The following is a 22,641-nucleotide window of genomic DNA, read 5'->3' as shown; positions in this document are numbered from 1 at the left end:
AAATGAGGCCATTCAGCATGCTCGCATGTTTTCTTTAGCCATATATTCAGCAGCTCAAATGAGATGCAAAGTCAGCAGAAAGTTGGATTTAGCTAGGATTGGGCTATTCCAGCAAGTGAGATAAAAGAATAGGGAGCTCCAGGGTGGCAATAATGATAAACAGCCATGGATCTAAGCAGAGTAGATGACCTGGATAACATGAAGAGGGCAACAGAAAGTAAGAAGACGGAGGGTCTGGAGTGAAGACCCCCGTGAAGGAAGCTAAAGATCTGGGATTATTGGAGTAATTGAGTTGGAAGAGCAAGGATGGGGGTCGGGGGATGGTGACCAGAGATTGTGATGCTTAAAATGGAGGTGATCAGTAATGGCGTGGTCTAGGGATATAGAATGAAAGTACATAGGTGAGATGTGGTGGAGGACAGTTTCATTGGAGGAGGGCAGAGCAAAGATCTGAGAGGCCAGGGTATTGAAAAATGGACTACATAGATGCTAAAATGACCGAAAATCTGATGACTGGTGGAACTGATAGGGGAGGCGATAGATGACAGTGACAAGGATGGACTGGCACATTCTTTAAAAGACTTGGGGCTTCATGGGGCGCCTGGGTGGCTCAGTTGGTTAAGCGACTGCCTTTGGCTCAGGTCATGATCCTGGAGTCCCGGGATCGAGTCCCGCATCGGGCTCCCTGCTTGGCAGGGAGTCCGCTTCTCCCTCTGACCCTCCTCCCTCTCATGCTGTCTGTCTCTCATTCTCTCTGTCTCAAATAAATAAATAAAATCTTTAAAAAAAAAAAAAAAAAGACTTGGGGCTTCTTAAGGAGGAGGGAGAAGCAACGGTCTTAAATCAGCAGTAAGGAACAAGGAAGGTATCTACCACCCCCTCCAGATTCAGTGGTACGTGAGACAGGGAAGAAAAGCAGCCTCCTCTTGAAAGAAGACTACTCAGAGGCTGCCTGGATAGCTCAGTCAGTTAAGCACCGTCCGACTCTTGATTTTGGCTCAGGTCATGATCTCATGGGTTGTGAGATCAGGCCCTGTGTTGGGCTCCACCCTCAGCAAGGAGTCTGCTTGAGATTCTCTCCCTGTCCCTCTGCCCCTCCCCCTCATTTGCTCTCTCTCAAATAAACTTTAGAAAAAAGAGACTACTTAACGACGTGGTCTTCTTGGCAATATTTTAATTAGTGCTAGAAGATGAAGGGAATATTCAGAAAAGGGATTATGAATACAGCTGATTTTACTGGTGACAAAACCATGAATTCCCGGCTGCAAAGTGGAAAGGTTTGCAGGTGTTAACCTGAAAAAATAAAACAGCCAGTTACTTTACTTGCAAAATGGATTTATTTGAGAATAGCAGGGAATTGCAATTCAGGACAAACTACGCAAAACCATAGCAAATCCAATAATCAAAGGGGAAGACTTCTTTTATGGAGGAAGAAATTGGGAAGAGGGTTTGTTTGTTTTGAAGGAGAGAGAGCGAGAGAGAGGAGAGAGAATCTCAAGCAGACTCTCCACCGAGAGACTGAGCCACCCAGGTGCCCCTGGAGAAGCTGTTTTGAATGAAAGCTTATTAGAGAAAAGCAAGAGTTCAGGGTGATGATGGTTTCTCATTCGCTGAGGTGCAGGCAGGTACTCAGTTTCTTGTAGAAGATGCATGTACATCTTTTCCTGTTGGGACCTGTAGTTAGTGATTCTTTCCTGTTGACCCTTCTTCTGTTGGGGTCTGTAATTGACATTCTTGTAACTGAAGTTGGGTGGTATGGCTCTCCCTTCCTGGCCTCCCCTCCTCGCCTCCTGACCGTTTTCATGAGGTTTCTCTCCATTAATTTTCACACAGGTCAGGAGCTTTAGTTAGCCCAATAGCAATTCAGATTTGGGTAATTCACAATAACTGGAAGGCCTGGGTGTTCACAGCATTATCTTATAGTTTTAGAACATTTTCATGTATATAATGTATTATATACATTTTCATGTATATAATGTATTATCTTATAGTTTTAGAACATTTTCATGTATATAATTATGTAGTTATTCTCATTTCTCATATTTTTATTGCTTTTCCCCTTTTTCTTTAATCTTGCTAGTGATTTGCAGTTTTTAATTTTCAAAAAAGAAGTAGTTTTTCTTGTATCTGATTGTTTTTTTTAAGTTTATTTTCTCTGTAATTATCTCTTCTTCTGTTTTGTGTTTAATCTGTTCTCCCTTCTTTAGTTAAATGCTTAACCTATTATTTAAAAATATTTTTGTTTTCTAATAGTCATTAAAGACTCTATGAACACTTCAGTGCAGCCTGTTGTTTTATGTATTTTCATCCTTATTTATTCCTAAGTAGTTGGTAATTTCCATTTGATTTCTGCTTAACTCAGGTTGACCTAGAAATACATTAAATATTTCTAGGTACATTTCTTTTTGCCTTTTGATTTACTCATTTTTATTAGTGATTTCTAGATTAATTTCATCATGATCAGAGAACATGACCTGTATATGAACATGATCTATTTCAAATGTGTTGAAACCTGCTTCTTGACCTAGAAAGTGTTCAGTTCTTAAAAAATGTTTCCTCTGCAGTTGAAAATAACTGGTTGCCTGTAACTTCTGGATTTTTTTCTGTTTCATAGTACATGCTGTATTAGATTCTGATTAATTTGTATTTTAAAAAAAACCTCCCATATGATTATGGACTTGACAGTTTCTCAATTCATTCTTTTATTTTTCAAGGCTGCATCATTGGATGTATCTACAGTAATTGATAGTATATTCTTGTTTTTAAACCCAGTATTCACTGTATCTGTATTAATTTTTTTACCCTGGTTTTAACATCGCTATACTACTTTTAGTATGTTTAACATTTTCCTGGTGTATCTGTTATTTTTTTCTATTTCTTTCTGCCATCTGTATGATTTTATTTTATGTGTATCTCTACTAAATGGCTGGATTTATATTTTCATTTCACTCTAATCAGTTTTTAATAGGTGAGTTTGATGCATCTACATTTATTGTGACTTGTTAAATTTGGACTTCTTTTAGGTTGAACCATATGAAATTGATATTCAACCATTTTTGACCTGTGAAAATGAGTTTCATAAAGTTCAACCTAATCTTGTTTTGTTTACCATCCTTTTTATTTTTTCCTCCTTTCCTGCTTTGCTAATTGATAGTTTCATTTGATAAAATTTTTAGTATTCATGTTTTTCTGTCTCTTGGTTTGGAAGCTGCACATTTTATTCTTTAGTAGTAAGACCTGAGTATATTGTAATTGTCAACATGTGGACTTACTTTATCTATATGTTCAGTGCACATAGTGTACTTTTGATCAGGGCATTCATATTCTTCAATTCTAGGACATTTCTGGCTATAATCTCAAATATTCTGTGTTACCATTCCCTCAACCTGTTCTTCTGGAATTACTCATATGCATAGACTAGAGGTTCTCAATCTATTTTTTTTTTCCCCTTTGTCCCTTTTTGAATTATATATAATGAATTTCTCATTAATATCTCGATAACGGAAAGTCCAGGTCTCACTCTGCCATTTACTGGCTTTGTGGCTTTGGAAGAGGTAGTGACCTTTCTATACTTCAGGATCCTTATCTCTACAGTAAGATAAATAACAAGGGCTGTTGTGAGGATTTGTAGTGCTTCGAATACTTCCTGGCACCTAGGATATAGAGAAGACCTGTGTTCAGGAAGTAAGCTCTAGGTCCCAGTGCAAGTCTCATGAAAAGCCAACTACAAGCATGCTTTTCCATCGCCACTCTATTTTACTAATCACTGTCTGGCTTCTGAAGTGTATTTACAATGAAATGTGCAATGAGAAGCATCAGATGTATATTTAACTATCTCTGCAATAAGATAGACAAAGCTGGCCAGCAGGTACTTTTCAGACCATTTCACAGAGGTGAAAGAATAAGTAGTGTGGACAGCCCCTAGAGTGCAGCTTTTTTACCCCCTTTTCTGAATCCAGAAAAGCCCTGCTTGATGTAAGTCATGGGCTTAACTGGTAGTGTAGCTGGCGGTGTCCAGACCATCCTGTGCCTGCCAGGAACCTTTACTGTCTTCTAGGATCTCCAAGGACACATTTCCTGCAGGAAACTGGGGGAAAGAATAACACTGTTCAAGTGTCAAGAAGAGTAAAAAACAAAGAATAACTTTTGTAATGTGTGATCCTAGGGAAGGAGCTTTGAGGCAAATTCCAAGTCATCTAATGTGGCAATTCTATCCTATATAATTAGTCTCAGATGTTTAAAAAGTAATAATAATACCAATTAGTGAGTGCTTAGTATGTACCAGGCACTACACACACTATCATTTTTAAGCAGTTGAGTAAAGTAGTAGTATGCCCCATTGACAGATGGGGAAACTCAGACTTTAAATGATTTGTGCAAAGTGCATTTAAGTGATCCAAGTGAAATCTATCATTGACAAAACGTGTAATCTTAATCACTGTGCTCTGCCATCACTTGTATGGTGGATCTTCATCGATCTTATCTGAATGACAGTACACAGAGGAGAAATTATGTAACATTGCCAGACGTTGCTAGACAGGTGGCCAGCCGTCTTAAGAAATATTGACTTGTCGTTGGTAAGTGGTCACTACCAGGCTAACTTTAGTGGATGACAAATACTTTAAAAATCATAGCTGAAAGGGACCTAGAGAAGAGAATTGGCTTATATATGCATACTCACCTTGACTTAGCAAAAAGCTGCTTCCTTTCCCACAGCCTCAGTTTCCTTATCTGTAAAACTGGGAGAGCAGCGCCTCTGTCTTTCGGTTGTTGTGAGGATAAAGTGAGGTAATGCGTAAAAACTCTTAATGCTATTTTAGGCCCTAAGAGGGCTAAAATAGGTACAACGAGACTTTAACAGTTGCAAAATAATATAAATAGTAATTATCACGGGACTTCTGTTGTTCTACATTCCTGAATTGTTAGGTGTTTGTGTGGATTGATTCTCTGGTAAGCCCGGTCTTGCTGAGATGATCACTATCCTAAGCAAATTTAATAATCTATTTCCCAAAACACTGCTGAATCACTCAGGCACTCAGACTAACTCAGTCCACATAGTGAATTTCATGCATTAGAGTTAATTCAGTAATTCTTTCACTCACTTATAACAAGAGTGCTTGTTATGTAGGCCATCTTTTAATTACTGCTGTACATGGAGACACAGATGAAACTACTTGTGTTTTCACTTATTGTGTAAAAACCAGGGATTTTTCAGTCAACTCCAGCTCCACTCCAGTATATAACTCACTCCACTAAAAGCATCAGTCCACTGTGGTAGTGATGGTATAGTTTCAAAAACCTGCCCATCTCCCTTCATCCTTTCTCAGTTTGTGCTCTCTGCCAAACAAAGGAGTAAACCAGGGAAGAGAAAGGCCCGGGATCTGAAAGACAGGAGATTCAGTGTGCAGGACAGCTAATAGAATCCCCCTGGGGATGGCAGAGGGAGAGCCCTGGACCCCAGTGGTGCGGGCACAGAGGCAACCCACACAGAAAACTTCAGGAGGTATTGCTTTAAGAAAATTTCATTCATATTATAGCCCGTGCTTCTGAACATCTTAAGAGACTATTTAAACGAATTGTAGAGAGTTTGGGTTTGAATTAGTGACAAATACATAGAAAATGAAGAAAAGGGGCAAAAATAACCTAGGGTAAAGTGGAAGGCAATGTGCAGAAAAGGAAAAGTATTCACAATATACAAATCATCTATAAATAGCATTTTTACATAGTCCTTATACAAACATTAAATAACAATGAACCGCATTTCTAATATAACTACATTGGGAGACTGAGGGAGTAGCAAGTGTATGTATTAGAATGGGGATAGGAGGGAAATAAATCCTTATTCTACAGTAAGTTAATATGTAATATTTAGAATTATGGAGGTAAATATTAAGAGAAAGAGGTCAAAGAATTGCATATGGTTTCCTTTATAGGAAGGGAGAGTAATGGTAGAGAGGGGAGAGAAGAGCTTTTTAAAACAAGCTTTGCACTGTTGTTTATTCTTTATGTTTTCATTTTTCTTGTAGATTCCTAATTGCTAAGTCTTACGGTAACTTTGTTTTTAACCAAGAAATTGCCAAACCTTTTCCCAAAGTGGCTGCACTATGAACATTCCCACCAGCGAAATGTACGAGCGGTCCAGTTTCTCCACAACCTCACCAACGTTTCTTTGTGCCTGTCTTTATTCTTAGAGCCATTCTACTGCATGTGAAGTAGTATCTCATTGTGATCTTAATTTGCATTACCTATGACTAACGATATTGGGGATGTTTTCATGTAGTTATTGGCCATTCTTATATTTTCAATGAAGTTTCTCTGGATTTTTTTGCCCATGTTTTATCAGATTGTCTTCCTATTGCAGAGTTATAAGAGTTAAATATATGTTCTAGATACAGATCCTTTATCAGATAAATAATTTCTAAATATTTTCTCTCAGTTTGTGGCTTGTCTTTTCATTTACTTAGTGGTACCTTTTGAAGCGCAAACATTTTTAATTTTGATGAAGTCAAATGTATTAGTTTGTATTATGCTTTTAGTAGCGTATCATGCTTAATAGGACAAGACTAAAGCTTTCCCCTAAGGTCAGAAGCAAGGAAAAGATGTCTGCTCACCACTTGTATTCAACATTGTACTTGAAGGCAGTCCAGAACTCAGAAGTATGTACCGGGAGCAGGAGAGCCTCCGAGAGAAACCCACTCTTTCTGTTCTGAGGGATGAGAATGGGCTCTCTTAAGGGCTAGTGGAGGAAACGCCCCCCCCCCCCATTTCTGTCTCTTCTTTTTCCCCTTCTCTGCTACCCCATCCCTAGGCAGTATTGCCACGGCAGCACAGCCCTGGGAGTGGTGCCGGGCAGGCAGCTGACACTGCTGCTCAGCCTAGAGCACAGACACGGGCACAAGCAGTGTACAGCGGACTGAGAGAACTAGAGCCTCCACTCTCTAGCTGTGTTGGAACATCAGCATAAAAGAGGCCCGTTCTCCCCCAGTAGGTGTATAGATTTAATGCAGTTCCATTCAAAATCTCAGCAAGAGATTTAAAGATACATTTGGAAAGGCAAAGGAAATAGCAAAAGTAATTTTTTACAAGAAGAATAAAGTTAGACGAAATAACAGTACCCAACTTAAAGATGTACTATCATGCTACAGTACTCAAGACAGTGTGCTGTTGGCAAAGAGACGGACACATAGACCAGTGGAACAGAAGAGAGAGTTCAGAAATAGACCCACGTGGATATGGCTGCTTGGTTTTTGACAAAGCGTAAAAGCCATTCAGTAAAGATTATCTTTTCAACAAATGGTGTTGGTACAATTAGACATCCATATGCAAAAATATGAATCTCAACCTTACTCTCGGGTATTTTTTGAAAATTAACTCAAATTGGATCATAAATCTAAACTCTAAAAGTTTATAACTCTAGGGAAAATATTCAGGACTGGTTTTAGGCAGACAGTATTTAGACATGACACCAAAAGCATCATTTCATAAAATAAAAAATTGGTGAGTTGAACTTCAAATTTTAAAACTTTCACTCTGATAGAAACACTATTAAGAGAATGAAATGATGAGTTACAGGCTGGAAGAAAATATTTGCAAACCATACCTCCAAAAAACGACTTGTATCAAAAATATATGAAGGGGGCGCCTGGGTGGTTCAGCCGTTAAGTGTCTGCCTTCAGCTCAGGTCATGATCCCAGGGTCCTGAGATCGAGCTCTGCGTCAGGCTCCCTGCTCCGTGGGAAGCCTGCTTCTCCCTCTTCCACTCCCCCTGCTTGTGTTCCCTCTCTCGCTGTGTCTCTCTCTGTCAAATAAATAAAAATAAAATCTTTAATATATATATATATATGAAGAACTCTCAAATATAACCCAATTAAGAAGAACGAAAGCAATAAAATGTTGTCAAATGACTTGACACTTACCCAAGATACTATATGGATGGCAAATGAGCACATGAAAAGACATTAGCCATTGAGGAAATGCCAGTTAAAACCACAACGAGGTACCACTCTATGCCTCTTTAAATGGCTGCAAAAAAATATAGTATCAAGTGCTGACGAAGATCCGGGGCACTTGGAACTCTCATACATTTCTGGTAGGTATGCAAAATGATAGTCTCTGAAAAACAATTTGGCAGCTTAAAAATTACACTTACAAACTTATACTTACCATGTAACCCAGCAGCCCATCCCTGGATATTTACCCTAAAGAAATGAAAACATGTTCACATAAAAATCAGTACCTGAATGTGTATAGCAACTCTCTTCATAATAGCCCTAAACTGGAAACAGCTGGTGAATGAAAAACACTGATAGATCAGAATGGATTTCTGATTTACTCTTCATAAAAAATAACAAACTTTTGATACATAGGACATCAATGAATCTCAAAGACATGCTGAGTGAAAGAAACCAGTCTCCAAGATTACATGCTATATAATTCCATTTATAGGATATTTGTGAAAAGACAAAACTATAGTAATGGAGAACAGATATTGGTTGCTGGGGTTACATGTAGGGGAGGGTGAGACTATAAAAGGATAACAAAAGGGGTTCTTTGGAGGTGGAACGGTTCTGTTTCCTGAAAGTGGTGGTGGTTTTATGAAGGTATGCATTTGTTAGAACTCAGAGAACTTATTACCCCCTTCAAAAAAATGACGCTGTTGGTAGGCATGTGGAACAACTGAAACTATGACACAATGCAGGTGAGAGTGGAAATTACTACATCCTCTTTGGAAAACCATTTCTTGGTATCTACTAAAGCTGAGCCTGTATATACCCTATTGCCCAATAATACAAAAATGCATACATGTAGTCACCAAAAGACGTATACATGAGTAGTTTTCACAGCACTGTTTATAGTAGCCTAGACTGGAAAGTATCCTAATGCCCATAAATATTCGAACAGAAAAGAAACTATGATGTAGGTATGTGTGTCTGTGTGTGTGTGTGTGTGTATATACACACACATACACATATATCTTCCTTTAAAGGAATACTATGCAGCAGTAAAAATAAACTTGCCCATACAACATGGATGATACTCAAGCAATGTTGAAGGAAAGAATTGAGACACAAAAGAATATGCTCTATATCAGTAGTTCTTAAAGTGTGGTCCTGGGACTTTTGGAGGTCCTTCAGATCCTTTCAGGGAGCCTGCAAGGTCAAAAAGTTTTCATAATGATACCAAGACATTTATTTGCCCCTTTTGCTCTTATTCTTCAACTAGCGCACCATGGAGTTTGAGAAGCTGTATGGATCAGGGTCTAGCAGGGAAACAGAAATCACACAATAATTTGAACAGAAAAAGCTTGGTTAACTGTAAGGAGATAAAGACAGTCATATAGTATATCCTAGGGTTGAGAGTACAAAGGAATGAAAAATGTTGAAAGGGAGGCTGCTTCCTAATGCTGGAGTTCAGACCTCATTGGAGAAGCTGTGATTGCTGCTCACCGGATGGTGGTTCCCCTTGGCGGGACCTGGCACACAGTACCCTCCAGAGTGAGGGCTGGTAGGCAGGCCTAATAAGCAGGAAATATACTTGAAATGCATTTGGGCAGGAAATAAGAGCCAGAACTGGCAAACAGGAACCACCCTTCTGTGGTGCAGAAAGCCAAAACTGGGAAGCCAGCTGCTGAGGGACCTGGGAGACTTACTGAGAATCTGCCTGAGAGTGTGGGTGCTGCTGAAACTCAGTGGGGTAATGCATCTGGGTGTCCACCACACACTCTGCTGGCAGCACCAAAGTAGGAAGGAGAAGAAAAGTGGAAGCGTGCTGGAACCAGGAAGGGAAGTTCCTACTTCCCACAGTGCCCCTCCAACACCCTCTGTGTGCGTGCCTGACAAAGCTTATGTATGCCTCTTGCCAGCCACGAGAAGAAATGCTTAGAGGAGCCGGTTCCATCACCACAGAGCAGGCAGTGGAGGGTGTATTTAGAGCTAAGACGCAATAAATCCATAATGGGCACACTCTGTGATAGTGATAGATCAGCTCTCTAAGACCATAATATGTGTTTGTAGATTCTTAGGTTTTAAAATTTTCTGTTTTAGGGTGCCTGGGTGGCTCAGTTGGTTGGGCGACTGCCTTCGGCTCAGGTCATGATCCTGGAGTCCCAGGATCGAGTCCCACATTGGGCTCCCTGCTCAGCGGGGAGCCTGCTTCTCCCTCTGACCCTTCCCCCCTCTCATGTGCACGCTCGCTCTCATTCACTCTCTCTCAAATAAATAAATAGGGCGCCTGGGTGGCTCAGTTGGTTAAGCGACTGCCTTCGGCTCAGGTCATGATCCCAGAGTCCTGGGATTGAGCCCCGCATCAGGCTCCCTGCTCGGCGGGAAGCGTGCTTCTCCCTCTGACCCTCTCCCCTCTCATGCTGTTTCTCTCTCTCTCTCTCAAATAAATAAAATCTTAAAAGTCAAATAAATAATCTTAAAAAAATTTTTTAAAAATCAAATAAAATTTTCTGTTTTAAAACGTTTATAATGTAAATACCAACAGCTATACTCTATATAAAAGCACTTTGGGATCATCAGTTTTTAAACACATGAAGGGGTTATGAGTCACAAAGTTTGAGAGCAATATACTGCTCTATATTATTCCCTTTAAAGTTCAAAAAAAAAAAGGGCAGAACTCATCTGTAATGCTAAAGGTCCAGCATACTGGTTACTTTGGGAGGGGGCACAAAAGAAACCTCTGGGGTGTAGGTCACAGTCTCTTTCTTCATCTGGGTGCTGACTACTTGATGCATTCATTTGGTGGAAATTCATTCAGTTGCATACTTAACGATCTGTCCACTTTTTTGTATGTATATTATAATTTCAGTAAAAAGTTAAGCCTCTTTTCCCTCTTTCCCCAACCCACACCCTGTTGTTAAACCTGCATGTAACTTTTTTTTTAAAGTAGCACAACCCTACACTGGCTAATTTTCATTTCTCAGGATGAAAGACTCAGTTGGGACAGGGTGGAAAAAAGCTGCTTGGTAACACAGCTGTTAACGTGGCCTTCCTGCTAACCCTCAGCTCTGTGTCCCCCACCCCCAGAAGGATCCCCCACTTCCACCTCCATGGGGACAGGTGGTCCCTCCATGGGGACAGGTGATCCCTCCATGGGAGTAGCTTAACTAGAAGGTTCTCCTTGAGTGCCTTGTGTATTTCCCAGGTTGGGGTGGGGTTTACCTGTTCTGAGATCAGTATGTTGACTTTTTCATACTTTCTCTATATTTCCTATGTTATTTTGAGAGAATATTTATGAATTTGCTGTGTTCTCTGAATGATTAAATTTAACTCTTTGATTTAGGAAATTATTTCCTTTTTGTCTGGATCCTAATATGTGCTTTGCTTTGTGATTCTTCCATCCTCCTGTGAATGATTCCCATTTTAGTCTCTATTTCTAGTGTTCTTACTGTCTTTATGGTCTTCCTTTCCATATAGTTTCAGAATTGAATTCTTTCCTGTACCTTCCAAGAAATAAATCTGGCTTATTACTTTTCTTCTACAGAATCTGTTCTCAGAATTTTCTCTTCTTCCTGTCCACTTGCTAGCCGTGCACATGGCTACCAATACTGTTTTTTCTGAACCCCTTTACCCATATACAGGCCCATTCCTGATTTCACAGTCCTGTGCCAGTAGTCTGTGAGTCAGGCATTCAGGATGAAAACATGAAACCTATGATGTACCTGAAGCATAGTATTGAGTATAAATGTATAATCTAGCCACTGTTTATAACACAACAGTTTTGATGGGAAGCTGTTCTCAGAAGTATTATTTGGAATGTTAAGGGCACATTATCCTTCCCAGAGCCTAAGCACCTGGTCTTCTGGGCCTCACCTCTGCGGCCCAGACTTGGAGGAAGGAAGCTGTAGACAGGGCGGCAGGCTATGTGGTGGCCTCCTGTTGGGGCTTGGGTGAACCCAGGGTGAGGGGCATGGACTGGGATGTGGAAAGGAGGCTTTGGGCCAGTGAACAGGAGTGGGGCTGTTAGTAGTAGGAGCTGGAGAGCACACTGTGAAGGGGCCTGGGGAATGGTCAAGACGATGGTAGGGGCTGAAGAGGGATATAATGAAGGACAATGGAAGCTATTTGTTTCTCCTTTCCTCCTTGGAGAGAGGTGGGACTGGTGTTGATGGGCCCACAGTGAACTCTCCTTCACCTTCTGTTTCTCCTTCTTTCAGCCCCTGTCCCTTGTCATGTCTTTCCCCTCCCATTTCCCTTTTCTTCCAGCTGCCAGCCAGCAGCCCTAGGGCGGCACTCCGTAGCTAGGTCGTCATGGCCGCTTCTGAAGAGGGGTTCATTGGCATTTTTATTGTTTTTTTTCCCCTTCTTTCCTGTCTTCACTCCCACTGGCGGGTATAGCACATGACATTGGAAAGACCACAAGGTTTGAGGAGCTTGTGAGAGCTAGAAATAAGGTGGAAAGAGAGGGCTGGAGCCAACAGTTGCAGTTTGAAGATACCTACGACAGAATTTCATGTACATGTTTTAGGAGGCTATGTTCTAAACCGCATCCCCTGATGTCTGGTTGCTTACCCCCGTTACTGTCCTCAGCTCTGGTAGTTCCATCCACTAACGAGACTGGAGGAAGAGAGACCATGTTGCCTAACAAAGCGCTGGAAACATACAACTAATACATTGATTTTATGTGCATATATTTTGGGTGTGTTTGGTCTTTTTGATGGTTGCATTTCAGATGTAGTTTTTACTACACAAGATGCATGTTGGTATTTCACTGGAGGAAGCAGCATCAAGCGTTTGTTCAACAGAGCATGGACTGTGGAGTCCCCGGCCAGGCTCTGCCACTCCCTCATGTGTCTGTCCTCAGCTTCTCTGTGAATTGTGGCTCCAGGTACCTCACAGAATTATTAGGAAGCTTCTGTGCCTAATACAAAATAGATACTCAGTAAATATTAGTTCTCTTCTTTTGTGGAAGGTATTTTTTTGTTTGTTTAGATTATTAAACTGCATAGACTTTCAGTGGTTCTGATTTTTTTTTTCCAATTGGATTCTTGAAACACATTCAGTTTCAGATTGATGATGTAGTCTTAGTACATTGTCCATTAAAGTGAATCAACAGAAAACATTGATCAGGAAGAGGTGCCTAATTTTATTTTATTTTTTTATTTTATTATTTATTTATTTATTTTTAAAAGATTTTATTTATTTATTTGAGACAGAGAGAATGAGAGAGAGAGAGCACATGAGAGGGGGGAGGGTCAGAGGGAGAAGCAGACTCCCCGCCGAGCAGGGAGCCCGATGCGGGACTCCATCCAGGGACTCGAGGATCATGACCTGAGCCGAAGGCAGTCGCTTAACCAACTGAGCCACCCAGGCGCCCAAGGTGCCTAATTTTAAGAATACAGTTGACATCTTTAAGATAATTTAAATGTAAACATGTCTAAATCTAAACATACAACTTTAAATAGGTACTATTTATTAAACCTGCAACATTAACCAAAACTTCAGTAAATGAACAGTTAACCAAGAGTTCCACCAGTAGAGCCAACTGTTTTTGTTGTTCTCTTGCCCCTTCTACGCCAGATGCATCGACTTTGCTGTGCTAACAGCCACTTCTGATAAAGGCATTTGCTTTGTCTCCAGGTGTAAGACAAAGGTGTATCCAGATAGTCTCCCTACAACAAGTGTGGTGATTGTTTTCCACAACGAGGCTTGGAGCACACTTCTGCGAACCGTCCACAGTGTCGTTAGCCGCTCACCAAGACACGTGCTACAAGAAATTGTCCTGGTAGATGACGCCAGTGAAAGAGGTGAGCTGTAAGCCGCGCTCAATGCCGGTCCTGTGCGGCGGCCCTTATCACTAGCAGTTATGGAACGTCGGCATTACTTTTGACCCAGTGATTTTATACAGACTTCTAGCGTATCCTGAAAATATTGGTGGCATTTGGACTCATTCACATATGCAAAAAGTTTACGCCCTTGTGCAACTTAAAATATTACCTTAATTAGCATTTGTGTCACCGCTTAATCTTGTTTTAAAAAGAAATAATGCTATATAATATAAACATTTATGCAGAACAGTGAAAAAAACCCACATGATTTTGTTGGAATCTTCCTTGTGGGAAGCTGCAGCCGTAAGCTAATGGAGAGAGACTGGATCCTCTTTAGAGCCGGGATGGAGAAACTGAGTCCATGTGCAGTGCCAAGTACCTCCGACAGGAAAATGGAGCCTTAGCTGGGCAAGCCTTCCTTCTCCAGATTCTTCTTAGGTTTTCCCATTTTCTCCATTCCTAGGTTCAGGAATGATCTGTAGCTAGTTACATAAAGGGATGAGGAAGGAACTTAGGAGAGAGTGGTAGGTAATATGACTCCAACCTCATAATAAATTTCTACAATGACTCTTACTCTTCGGGGAATCTCAGAATTTTTCACAAGCTTAGAATCTCTCAGACTATCTCATGAAACACTCTTCTGGGAAAGTTATATTAATTAAAAGTACCTTGAGCTAACATTATTTATTTTGAATCCTTCATGGAGATTTTACACCACGGGGTAATGGAGAAAAGGCTCTGTCAAGTCCCATCTGTAGAGAAACCTGTTAAACTCAGACATACCTAGCATTTTGCAGGCTTTTTTTTTTCCACAGCGCTGGTGAGGATCATTGGTGTCGTTCCCCCAATATTCCTGTGCTCCCATGAGAGAAATTTGGAAGAACTACAGAAAATGGCTCTTCCTTCCTTCCTTGACCAGCCTTAGACTTCCTGACCATCATTTCAAGCTCTTTTGCTACTTCAGCTTTCTTGCCTAATCTCTCCCTGCATTTACTAAGATGGTTTAAGTATTTTACCTTCTCCTTCCATGACTATACTAAGTAGTAAATTTAATCACAGTTAATCACTTCGTGTCTTAATTATGGGGAGTAATTTCACATTAATAACAGTTTAAGTCTCACCACTGTGCCAGATTGTAGAAGTACAAACAAAAAATAATATAGCTTACCTCCTTAATGTGATTAAGATGACCATTTATAAACACACAAAGCATTTAAATAATAGTATATAATGTAATTAATGTCAAAATGAGTGAGCTGTTAGAAGTTAAGAATAGCACACTTAAAACAGAGTTATTGTTGACAATAGAAGTGTAAACCCTCATGTGGATAATTGTTTGCTAGGAGTTAATTAATCCCTCTTTAAGAAAATTAGCTTAAGTTCATAATTAGAAATATATACAAACATTGAGTCTGCAAGTGACTAGTGTTTGTTCTATATGTTGATATTTGCTAAATTAAATATTACTTAAGGAGAGCTGTCTTTCCTCAGATGAAATGAATTATTTTTCCATTTCCTCCTTTGTGTTCTCTGATATTCTGTTGTGTGCCTGGGAGGACTGTGTGTAAGAGCACGTTTTTGTAGGACATGACCTAATCAAAGACACATGTGCCCACAGCTCTAACGTGACGAAGTCACATATACCAATTATATTTTCCCTTCCTCATGTGGGCCCTTCTTAATCACCCTGCCTGTACAAATCTATAAGAGAAACATGGGCAGGGGTCTATTTCACGGCTCCACTTGCGGCTCTTGGTCACTAAGCAGGGCCCTGGAGTCCTACCCCAGAGCCCCCAGTCAGGAGTCTGGTTCTCCTTCATCTTCCTGCCTGGAGAGCCTCAGGTGTGTGGTTCACGATTTCAGATAGTTGGGAACCACTAGGTATTGTGTTGTTGTGGTTATAACTGTAGTCCTTCTAACCAGACTGAGAATTCTCTAGTGTAATTTTCTTTGGCTCTCTTGTTTGAGTGGTCACTGTTGGGCCCCGGAACCCAGAGCAAGCTCTGTTTTTACGTAACTCTTTAAGTTTTCCTTTCTTACTCATGAGACACAAGCAAGGCACCCTCACTTCTCACCGAGGCTACTGAAACAGACTACTGGTCTGGTCTCCCTGCCCTGGTCTCCTCCCCCTCCCCGTCTGTTTCCCACGCTGCATGCACCGGGAGCTTTTAAACACGCCACTCTGATCTTGGCACTTCTGTCTAACCCTGTTCCTCGGAGGCCTGTATAACCCGGCCTCTGCCTGCATCTCTCCTCACATCCCAGACCATCCCCTGCCCACCCCATCCCCACAGTTCACCTCACATGTTTACTCAGAATCAAGATATATTTAGAGAGGCCTTCCTTGAACTCCTGAGACCAGGTCATGTCCCTCTGAACGTGTTTTGGAACACTACACTCCATGGCTCTCATCAGAGTTTTAACTATTTCTCTGTCTGTTTAATGACCATCTCCCCTGCTAGACTGTACACTCCATCAGGGCTGTGTGGTCACCACTCTTTCTTCAGTGCCCACAGCACTTACTGCATAAACAGTTCAGAATTTAATGAGTGAATGAGAGAGTAATCTACCAGTCAGTTAATTCTTGCCTTTACTTCTTGTCTGTGCAGACTTCTAATTCGGTCGCATTAGCATGCCTGGTTTGCTTATGGCCTCAGGCTACCCGATTTCCCAGTTGACTGCTGAGTTGTCAGCAGCTCCATTAATTACGTATGAAGTAGGTGCTATAATTATCCCTGTTTTACTGATGAGGCTTAGCGTAAACTTAGCGCTTGACCTCTTAACTTCTACGTACGTCACGTCTCACAACTTCATTGTTACAGGGTCTAAAGTGAAGACAGTCTGGATGAATCCCTACTTCGTGTCAGAAGTTATGTAATTGTCATCTCAGAAGGTTATCTTAAGACTTAGAACTGATTCAGTGGTCCTAATCTGAGATGACTGTTGTTTTTCTCATCTTTGTCACAAAAGGAAGCAGAGATTCTTATTTAGTAGGGATTAAGAGTCAAGATTTTTTAGACTCTAAATTACTTGTTCTTTCGACTGCTCTTTAGACTTCTGGCTAAGATTTCTCAGATATTGCTGTAAGCAGTGAAATTTTCCCTGACACACTCTCTGGCAGCCTCACATTCCCTGATGGAGAGATGCCTAGGGATCCATTTATAGGCTAATAGCTATAAAGATACTCTGATAAACAAGATTCTCCCTTATTTTTAGATGACATAGTAGCTTCTACCCATAATCACTTAACCCCCCATGGCTTCATTTTTTTAGAATTAGCCCTGGGTCATAATTCTATATCCTCTGTTAGGAAGACACCTATTTCTTAGCCTTATTGCATGAAGGCCACGAAGATGTGGAACAAAGATGCCAAGAAAATTTGTGGAATGGCAACTTTTTTGAGCTGCCAGACCAGAGAATCATGCATTTTTCATTTTATTTATAGATAGGACAGAGTATTTTAACTTTCAAAGACGTGGGACTTGGGAATTAGATTGCTTTGATTCTTAAGAAGACTTTAAGCTGTCTGATATTTTTGGGAAAGCTTATTGGGAGACATCTTGCATATGACACACCCAACCTCAACCAGTCTGAAGCACTAGAATATATCCCACACCCTGTCACATGGGAGTCCATCAAACTCTGGACGTAAAGTAATTTAAATTTGTGTCAGCTCAGGTGATTCCATGCTCCTGAATTGTTCTCTCTCTAGTTCCCTTCTAGGACTTCTTGTTGTGGATGAAAAGATGAGCTTTGAAGTCAGGCAGACCTGGGTTTGAATCTTGGATCCACCCCTTAACAAGCTGTGTCACTTTGATCAGTTCGTTTTAGATTCTGAGCCTTGGACACTTAACGACTGAGCTACCCAGGTGCCCCCTTTCCTGGTTTTTAAAGTCAGATATGTACTTTGGAGGCAAGACTTCCTTGGCTTAGAGGCATAACCTCTATCTGAACACTCCAGGATTTCACGCAACCACTGGTTTCACACAACCACTTCCTCTCCCTTTCCTTTTTCCCCCTTTTCCTTCAGTTGCGCTTCCCTCTTGAGACTTTTGTGACTTAGACCTACTTGTCTGCTAAGGAACTCTCTTTGGTCCAGCATTTACCTTCTGAGCTTGACCTCACTCCCTGCCTCCTGATAGAAGAAATACATGGGCAGAGACTGTGGTAGTCAATAAGACAGTTGGTTTAGGGTTGGATTTTGAATAAATCCCACAATTGTCTGAATTCTAACAGCTGTTGCATATTCTGTTTCTTCTGTCTATTGAGGTCTGGATTTAATGCTCTTGAACTACTTTTTTTCTACTCCTGATCCTTAAGCATGATTAGAAAAAGAAGTGAGCTGACAAGAGTTGCTTAGGGAACTATGGTGACATGTCTGTCTTTGATTGAGCCTGAGCCCAAAGGCTTCTCCTAATTCTTCATGTAATAAGGTAGAGGCAACTCTAGGACATGCTCTCAGGAAATAAAAAGGCTCCCTGTAGTGAAATGGGTTTGTGAGTCAGGGAGCTTCACTAAAAGTGCTCAGTAAATAGGTGGTGAATGAATATTGCACGTCAGAAAAAAAATTGCTTTACATCTGGGAAGCACCAGGTCAGTCTTTCCATGTTATTTTTTGCTTTGTTTTGTGAATTTTTCAGACTTTTTGAAAAGACCACTAGAGAGTTACGTGAAAAAATTAAAAGTACCAGTTCATGTAATTCGAATGGAACAACGTTCTGGATTGATCAGAGCTAGATTAAAAGGAGCTGCTGTGTCTAAAGGCCAAGTGATCACCTTCTTAGATGCTCACTGTGAATGTACAGTGGGATGGCTGGAGCCTCTTTTAGCAAGGATCAAACATGACAGGTAATTTTCTGAAGTCTATAAATTTGTTTTCAGTGTGTTTGTTGTAAATTGTGTGATAAGCTGAAAAATTCTGAATATATAAATGCAAAAATAATTTCCTCTGAAGTTTCCTTTAAAATACCCACGAAGAACTCTCTAAACTAAAAGGGAAGACAACCGTGAAGAAATGTTTGTAGTCTTGTTGGTGACGCTGGATTAGGAAGTATGTTGTTCAGATGTATACCTTATGCTCTGTTTACTAAATGGGAGCAGAACAGAAGACAATGACCTCAGGAAAAGTAGGATAAAACCCTTTATTGTCCCTGCTGTCTAAGGCTAAGACTGGGGCAGGCAAGTCATCTTATCCCTGTCTCTTTCCTTACTGGGACTCTAGCCCTCAGCTTGTTGCATGGCAAGAAGAAGGAAGTGGGGAGATACACAGTGCATCTTAAAGTGCTTCATTATATATGGAAAAGCACTCTAATCTCTGATGATACAGGAAGAGCAGTGGGAGCAATGCATGCATTTTTCAGAGAATTACCTGCTGCTGGTCTCTGGTATAGTTCTTGAGTATCTGGAGAGAAGCTAACGTCCATCTGCTAGACTTAACATTAGTTGAATTTCTTCTTGTCATTGCAGTTTGAACTAGAGGCTATCTGTGCCAGCTTAACATTCAGGTTTAGATTTTAGCAAGGTAAACTTGTGCTAGTCGAGTGAAGCATGGCAAAAGCCACTGCATCTGTTCTGTTTTTTAGCAAATACTGGGACTACATCTCGCCCTTTGAAAGATGAATGAGTAGGGAAAACAAGCACTGGGGCAGTGAGAAGGTACAGCAGCTTTAGGAAGGAGAACACTGCCTGAAGAAGGAAGAGAATATCTCTGTAAATTGTTTTCTATGAGTAGTACATGACTGATTTGGGAAATCCTGGCTTGCATAAGACCACTAATAAGCAGGAGTCTGGACCCAGGGAGAGAAAGCAGCAGTGTGAGGAAATGGCAGAAATGAAAGGGGGGGATTGACTAAAATGACCACCACAATTTCCAGTTTGGGCTGTATAGTAGATTAGGTGTCCTGAGTAACGTTTCCAACGGAAAGAGCTTAAATGCTGGATAAATTGTATAACACATTTTTAAATGCATCACTGAGCTGGCACTGAAGTCCAGAGTTTTGCAAACGTCAAAACAAAGTGGGACAAGTGAGTGGTTCAAACACTAAAACCAGCTCTCACTTGGAGAGTTTCTGCCAAACTTAGAGGACACAGAGCCTCTCTGTCTTGATAGACAAATGGACGGGAAGATAGGAGACCGGGTCTAGGCCCTGCCTGAGGCTGGAAAATTAATAGCAAACACCTGTGTAAAGCTAGGATCTTGTACCTCTATGTGAGAATGAGAAATAAATCCTACCACACCAAAGAAAACTTGCCTGTTTCAACCTTGCAATGGGGTGGTAATAGGGAAACAAATCTCCCCTAAGAATTTGTAAACAATATAGAAAAGGAGGGAAGCCAACTCAGCTCTTTCTGAGACTAATATAACTTTGATATCAAAGCTAGAAAAGAAATACATGGAAAATTACCCAAACCCACTCATGAACACTAACACAAAAAATCTCATAATACCAGAAAATTGAGTCCACTGGGAGGAAAAAATAATTACATATATACTTTACATATTGTGTATATATATATATTTTAAGATTTTATGTATTTATTTGAGAGAGAGGGTGAGAGAGAGCAAGCAAGAGAACAAACGTGAGCACTAGCGGGGGAAGCAGCAGAAGGAGAGGGAGAAGCAGACTCTGGACTCCTTGAGCAGGGGGCCCGATGCCCGATGCGGGGCTCGATGCGGGGCTTGATCCCAGGACCCTGGGATCATGACCTGAGCCGAAGGCAGACGCTTAACTGACTGAAGCCACCCAGGTGCCCCAATATATTTTTATTTTTATGTGAAAAATATGTAAAAGAACATATGACTAATTGGTTTAGTTTAATAATATAACACCTGTTCACATAATACATCCTCATTAACATTTCTAAAACTATAATTAAAACCCTATCATTAAAAATCTGTCATCACTTCAATAGATAAAAAACGTGTTCACTTGTGATTAAAATGAACATCCATTTATGATTAAAAGTACTTAGTGTTATACGCAAACAATGAATCATGGAACACTACATCAAAAACTAATGATGTAATGTATGGTGATTAACATAACATAATAAAATTTTTTTTAAAAAGTACTTAGTGAACTATTACAGAATGGAAATTTACTAATCTGAATAAGGATAGCTTTTTAAAAAAGACTTAGCTATGGGGCGCCTGGGTGGCTCAGTCGTTAAGCATCTGCCTTCGGCTCAGGTCATGGTCCCAGGGTCCTGGGATCGAGCCCCGCATCGGGCTCCCTGCTCCGCGGGAAGCCTGCTTCTCCCTCTCCCACTCCCCCCTGCTTGTGTTCCCTCTCTCACTGTGTCTCTGTCAAATTAATAAAATCTTAAAAAATAAAAATAAAAAGCCTTAGCTAGCAAACATCATATTAATAGAAAAAGGTTTTTTTTTTTTTTTTTTTTTTGAGAGAGAGAAAGTACATGTAGGTGAGAGGGAGAGAGAATCTTAAGCAGGCTCCATGCGCAGAGCCTAATACAGGGCTCGATCTCATAACCCTGAGATCATGACCTGAGCTGAAATCAAGAGTCAAACGCTTAACTGACTAAGCCACCCAGCCCCCCCCCGAAATATTTTCTAAAAGATATAGAACATCCTTATGATGCCCTGAATTACTACTGTTAGTATTATTAGAAACCTTAAGTTTTACAGTAATACAAGAAATAAAGGGTATAAGGATTAGAAAGGAAAAAAAGTGCTGTCAATTGCAGAATGAGTTCTTAACGGAAAAAAAAAATCTTACACAAAATAGTAGAGATAATAATTTAGCAGTGTTGCCAGATATAAGATCTTTATAGAAAAACCTTCTCCACACCAGCAAGGAATAGTTAGAAAATATAATTAAAAAGAAAAAAAGAAGTGATCCTATTCATAATAGCAATGGAAATCAAAAGCTATAATTTTAACAAAATATGCATAGGGGCGCCTCGGTGGCTAAGTCGGTTGGGTGTCTGACTTTGGCTCAGGTCATGATCTCAGAGTCCGGGGATCGATCCCCGCATCGGGCTCTCTGCTCAGTGGGGAGTCTGCTTGTCCCTCTCCCTCTGCCTTCCCACCCCTGTGCTCACAGGCTCTCTCAAATAAATAAATATTTTTAAAAATGTATAAAATAGAACACTTTTGAAATTTACTAGAAGATAATCTAGGGAGAGAGGAGGATAATATTCATGGACAGAAAAGTAAAAATAACAGTTCTCCCCACATTGATCTATAAATTCAGTGCATTTCCAGTTGGAATCTCAACAGAATGTTTTTGGAGGAACTGGCTGATTCTGTTATGTAGAAATGCATATTTTTTAAAAAATAGCTAAGATACCCTTGAAGAAGAGTCACGTACAACAGGGCTGGCACTACCAGATACCAGGATTTATTTTGAGGCTATCTTAATTGTGGTAGTGATCTATTGATGCAGGAATTCACAGATAGACTAGTGAAACAATAATGCTAGAAACCATCCCATGTTTATATGGAAACTTGACTTATGACAAAGAAGGCATTGATAATTATAGCAGAGGAAAAAAAGACGGGGCGCCTGGGTGGCTCACTCGTTAAGCGGCTGCCTTTGGCTCAGGTCATGATCCCAGGGTCCTGGGATCCAGCCCCGCGTTGGCCTCCCTGCTCGGCAGGAAGCCTGCTTCTCCCTCTCCCGTTCCCCCTGCTTGTGTTCCCTCTCTCGCTGTGTCTCTCTCTGTCAAATAAATAAATAAAATCTTTAAAAAAAAAAAAAAAAAAAGAAAAGACCATAAAGTAGTGCTGGAATAATTGGTTATCTATAAGGAAAATAAATGAAGTTGGACACTTACTGTATATTATACCAAAATCAATTCCATAAGGATTAAAGACTTAAATATGAAAAGCAAAAATATAATTCTTTTTA

At 40.5% G+C, this 22,641-nt stretch overlaps 1 protein-coding gene across 1 annotated transcript in view; it reads left to right on the top strand.

Moving 5' to 3' along the window:
• The window catches only part of GALNT1 (polypeptide N-acetylgalactosaminyltransferase 1), an 81,277-nt gene that overhangs the window by 36,790 nt on the left and 21,846 nt on the right, over positions 1 to 22,641 (top strand). Inside the window, exons 4-5 of the mRNA XM_021686100.2 lie at positions 13,584 to 13,750; positions 18,412 to 18,619. Of these exons, the coding sequence (XP_021541775.1) occupies positions 13,584 to 13,750; positions 18,412 to 18,619 (375 nt within the window). The remainder of the gene's footprint in view (positions 1 to 13,583; positions 13,751 to 18,411; positions 18,620 to 22,641) is intronic.

Source organism: Neomonachus schauinslandi, chromosome 14 (assembly GCF_002201575.2).
Source record: "Neomonachus schauinslandi chromosome 14, ASM220157v2, whole genome shotgun sequence".
NCBI classification, from domain to species: Eukaryota; Metazoa; Chordata; class Mammalia; order Carnivora; family Phocidae; genus Neomonachus; species Neomonachus schauinslandi.
This window is presented reverse-complemented; position numbering and strand designations above follow the sequence as displayed.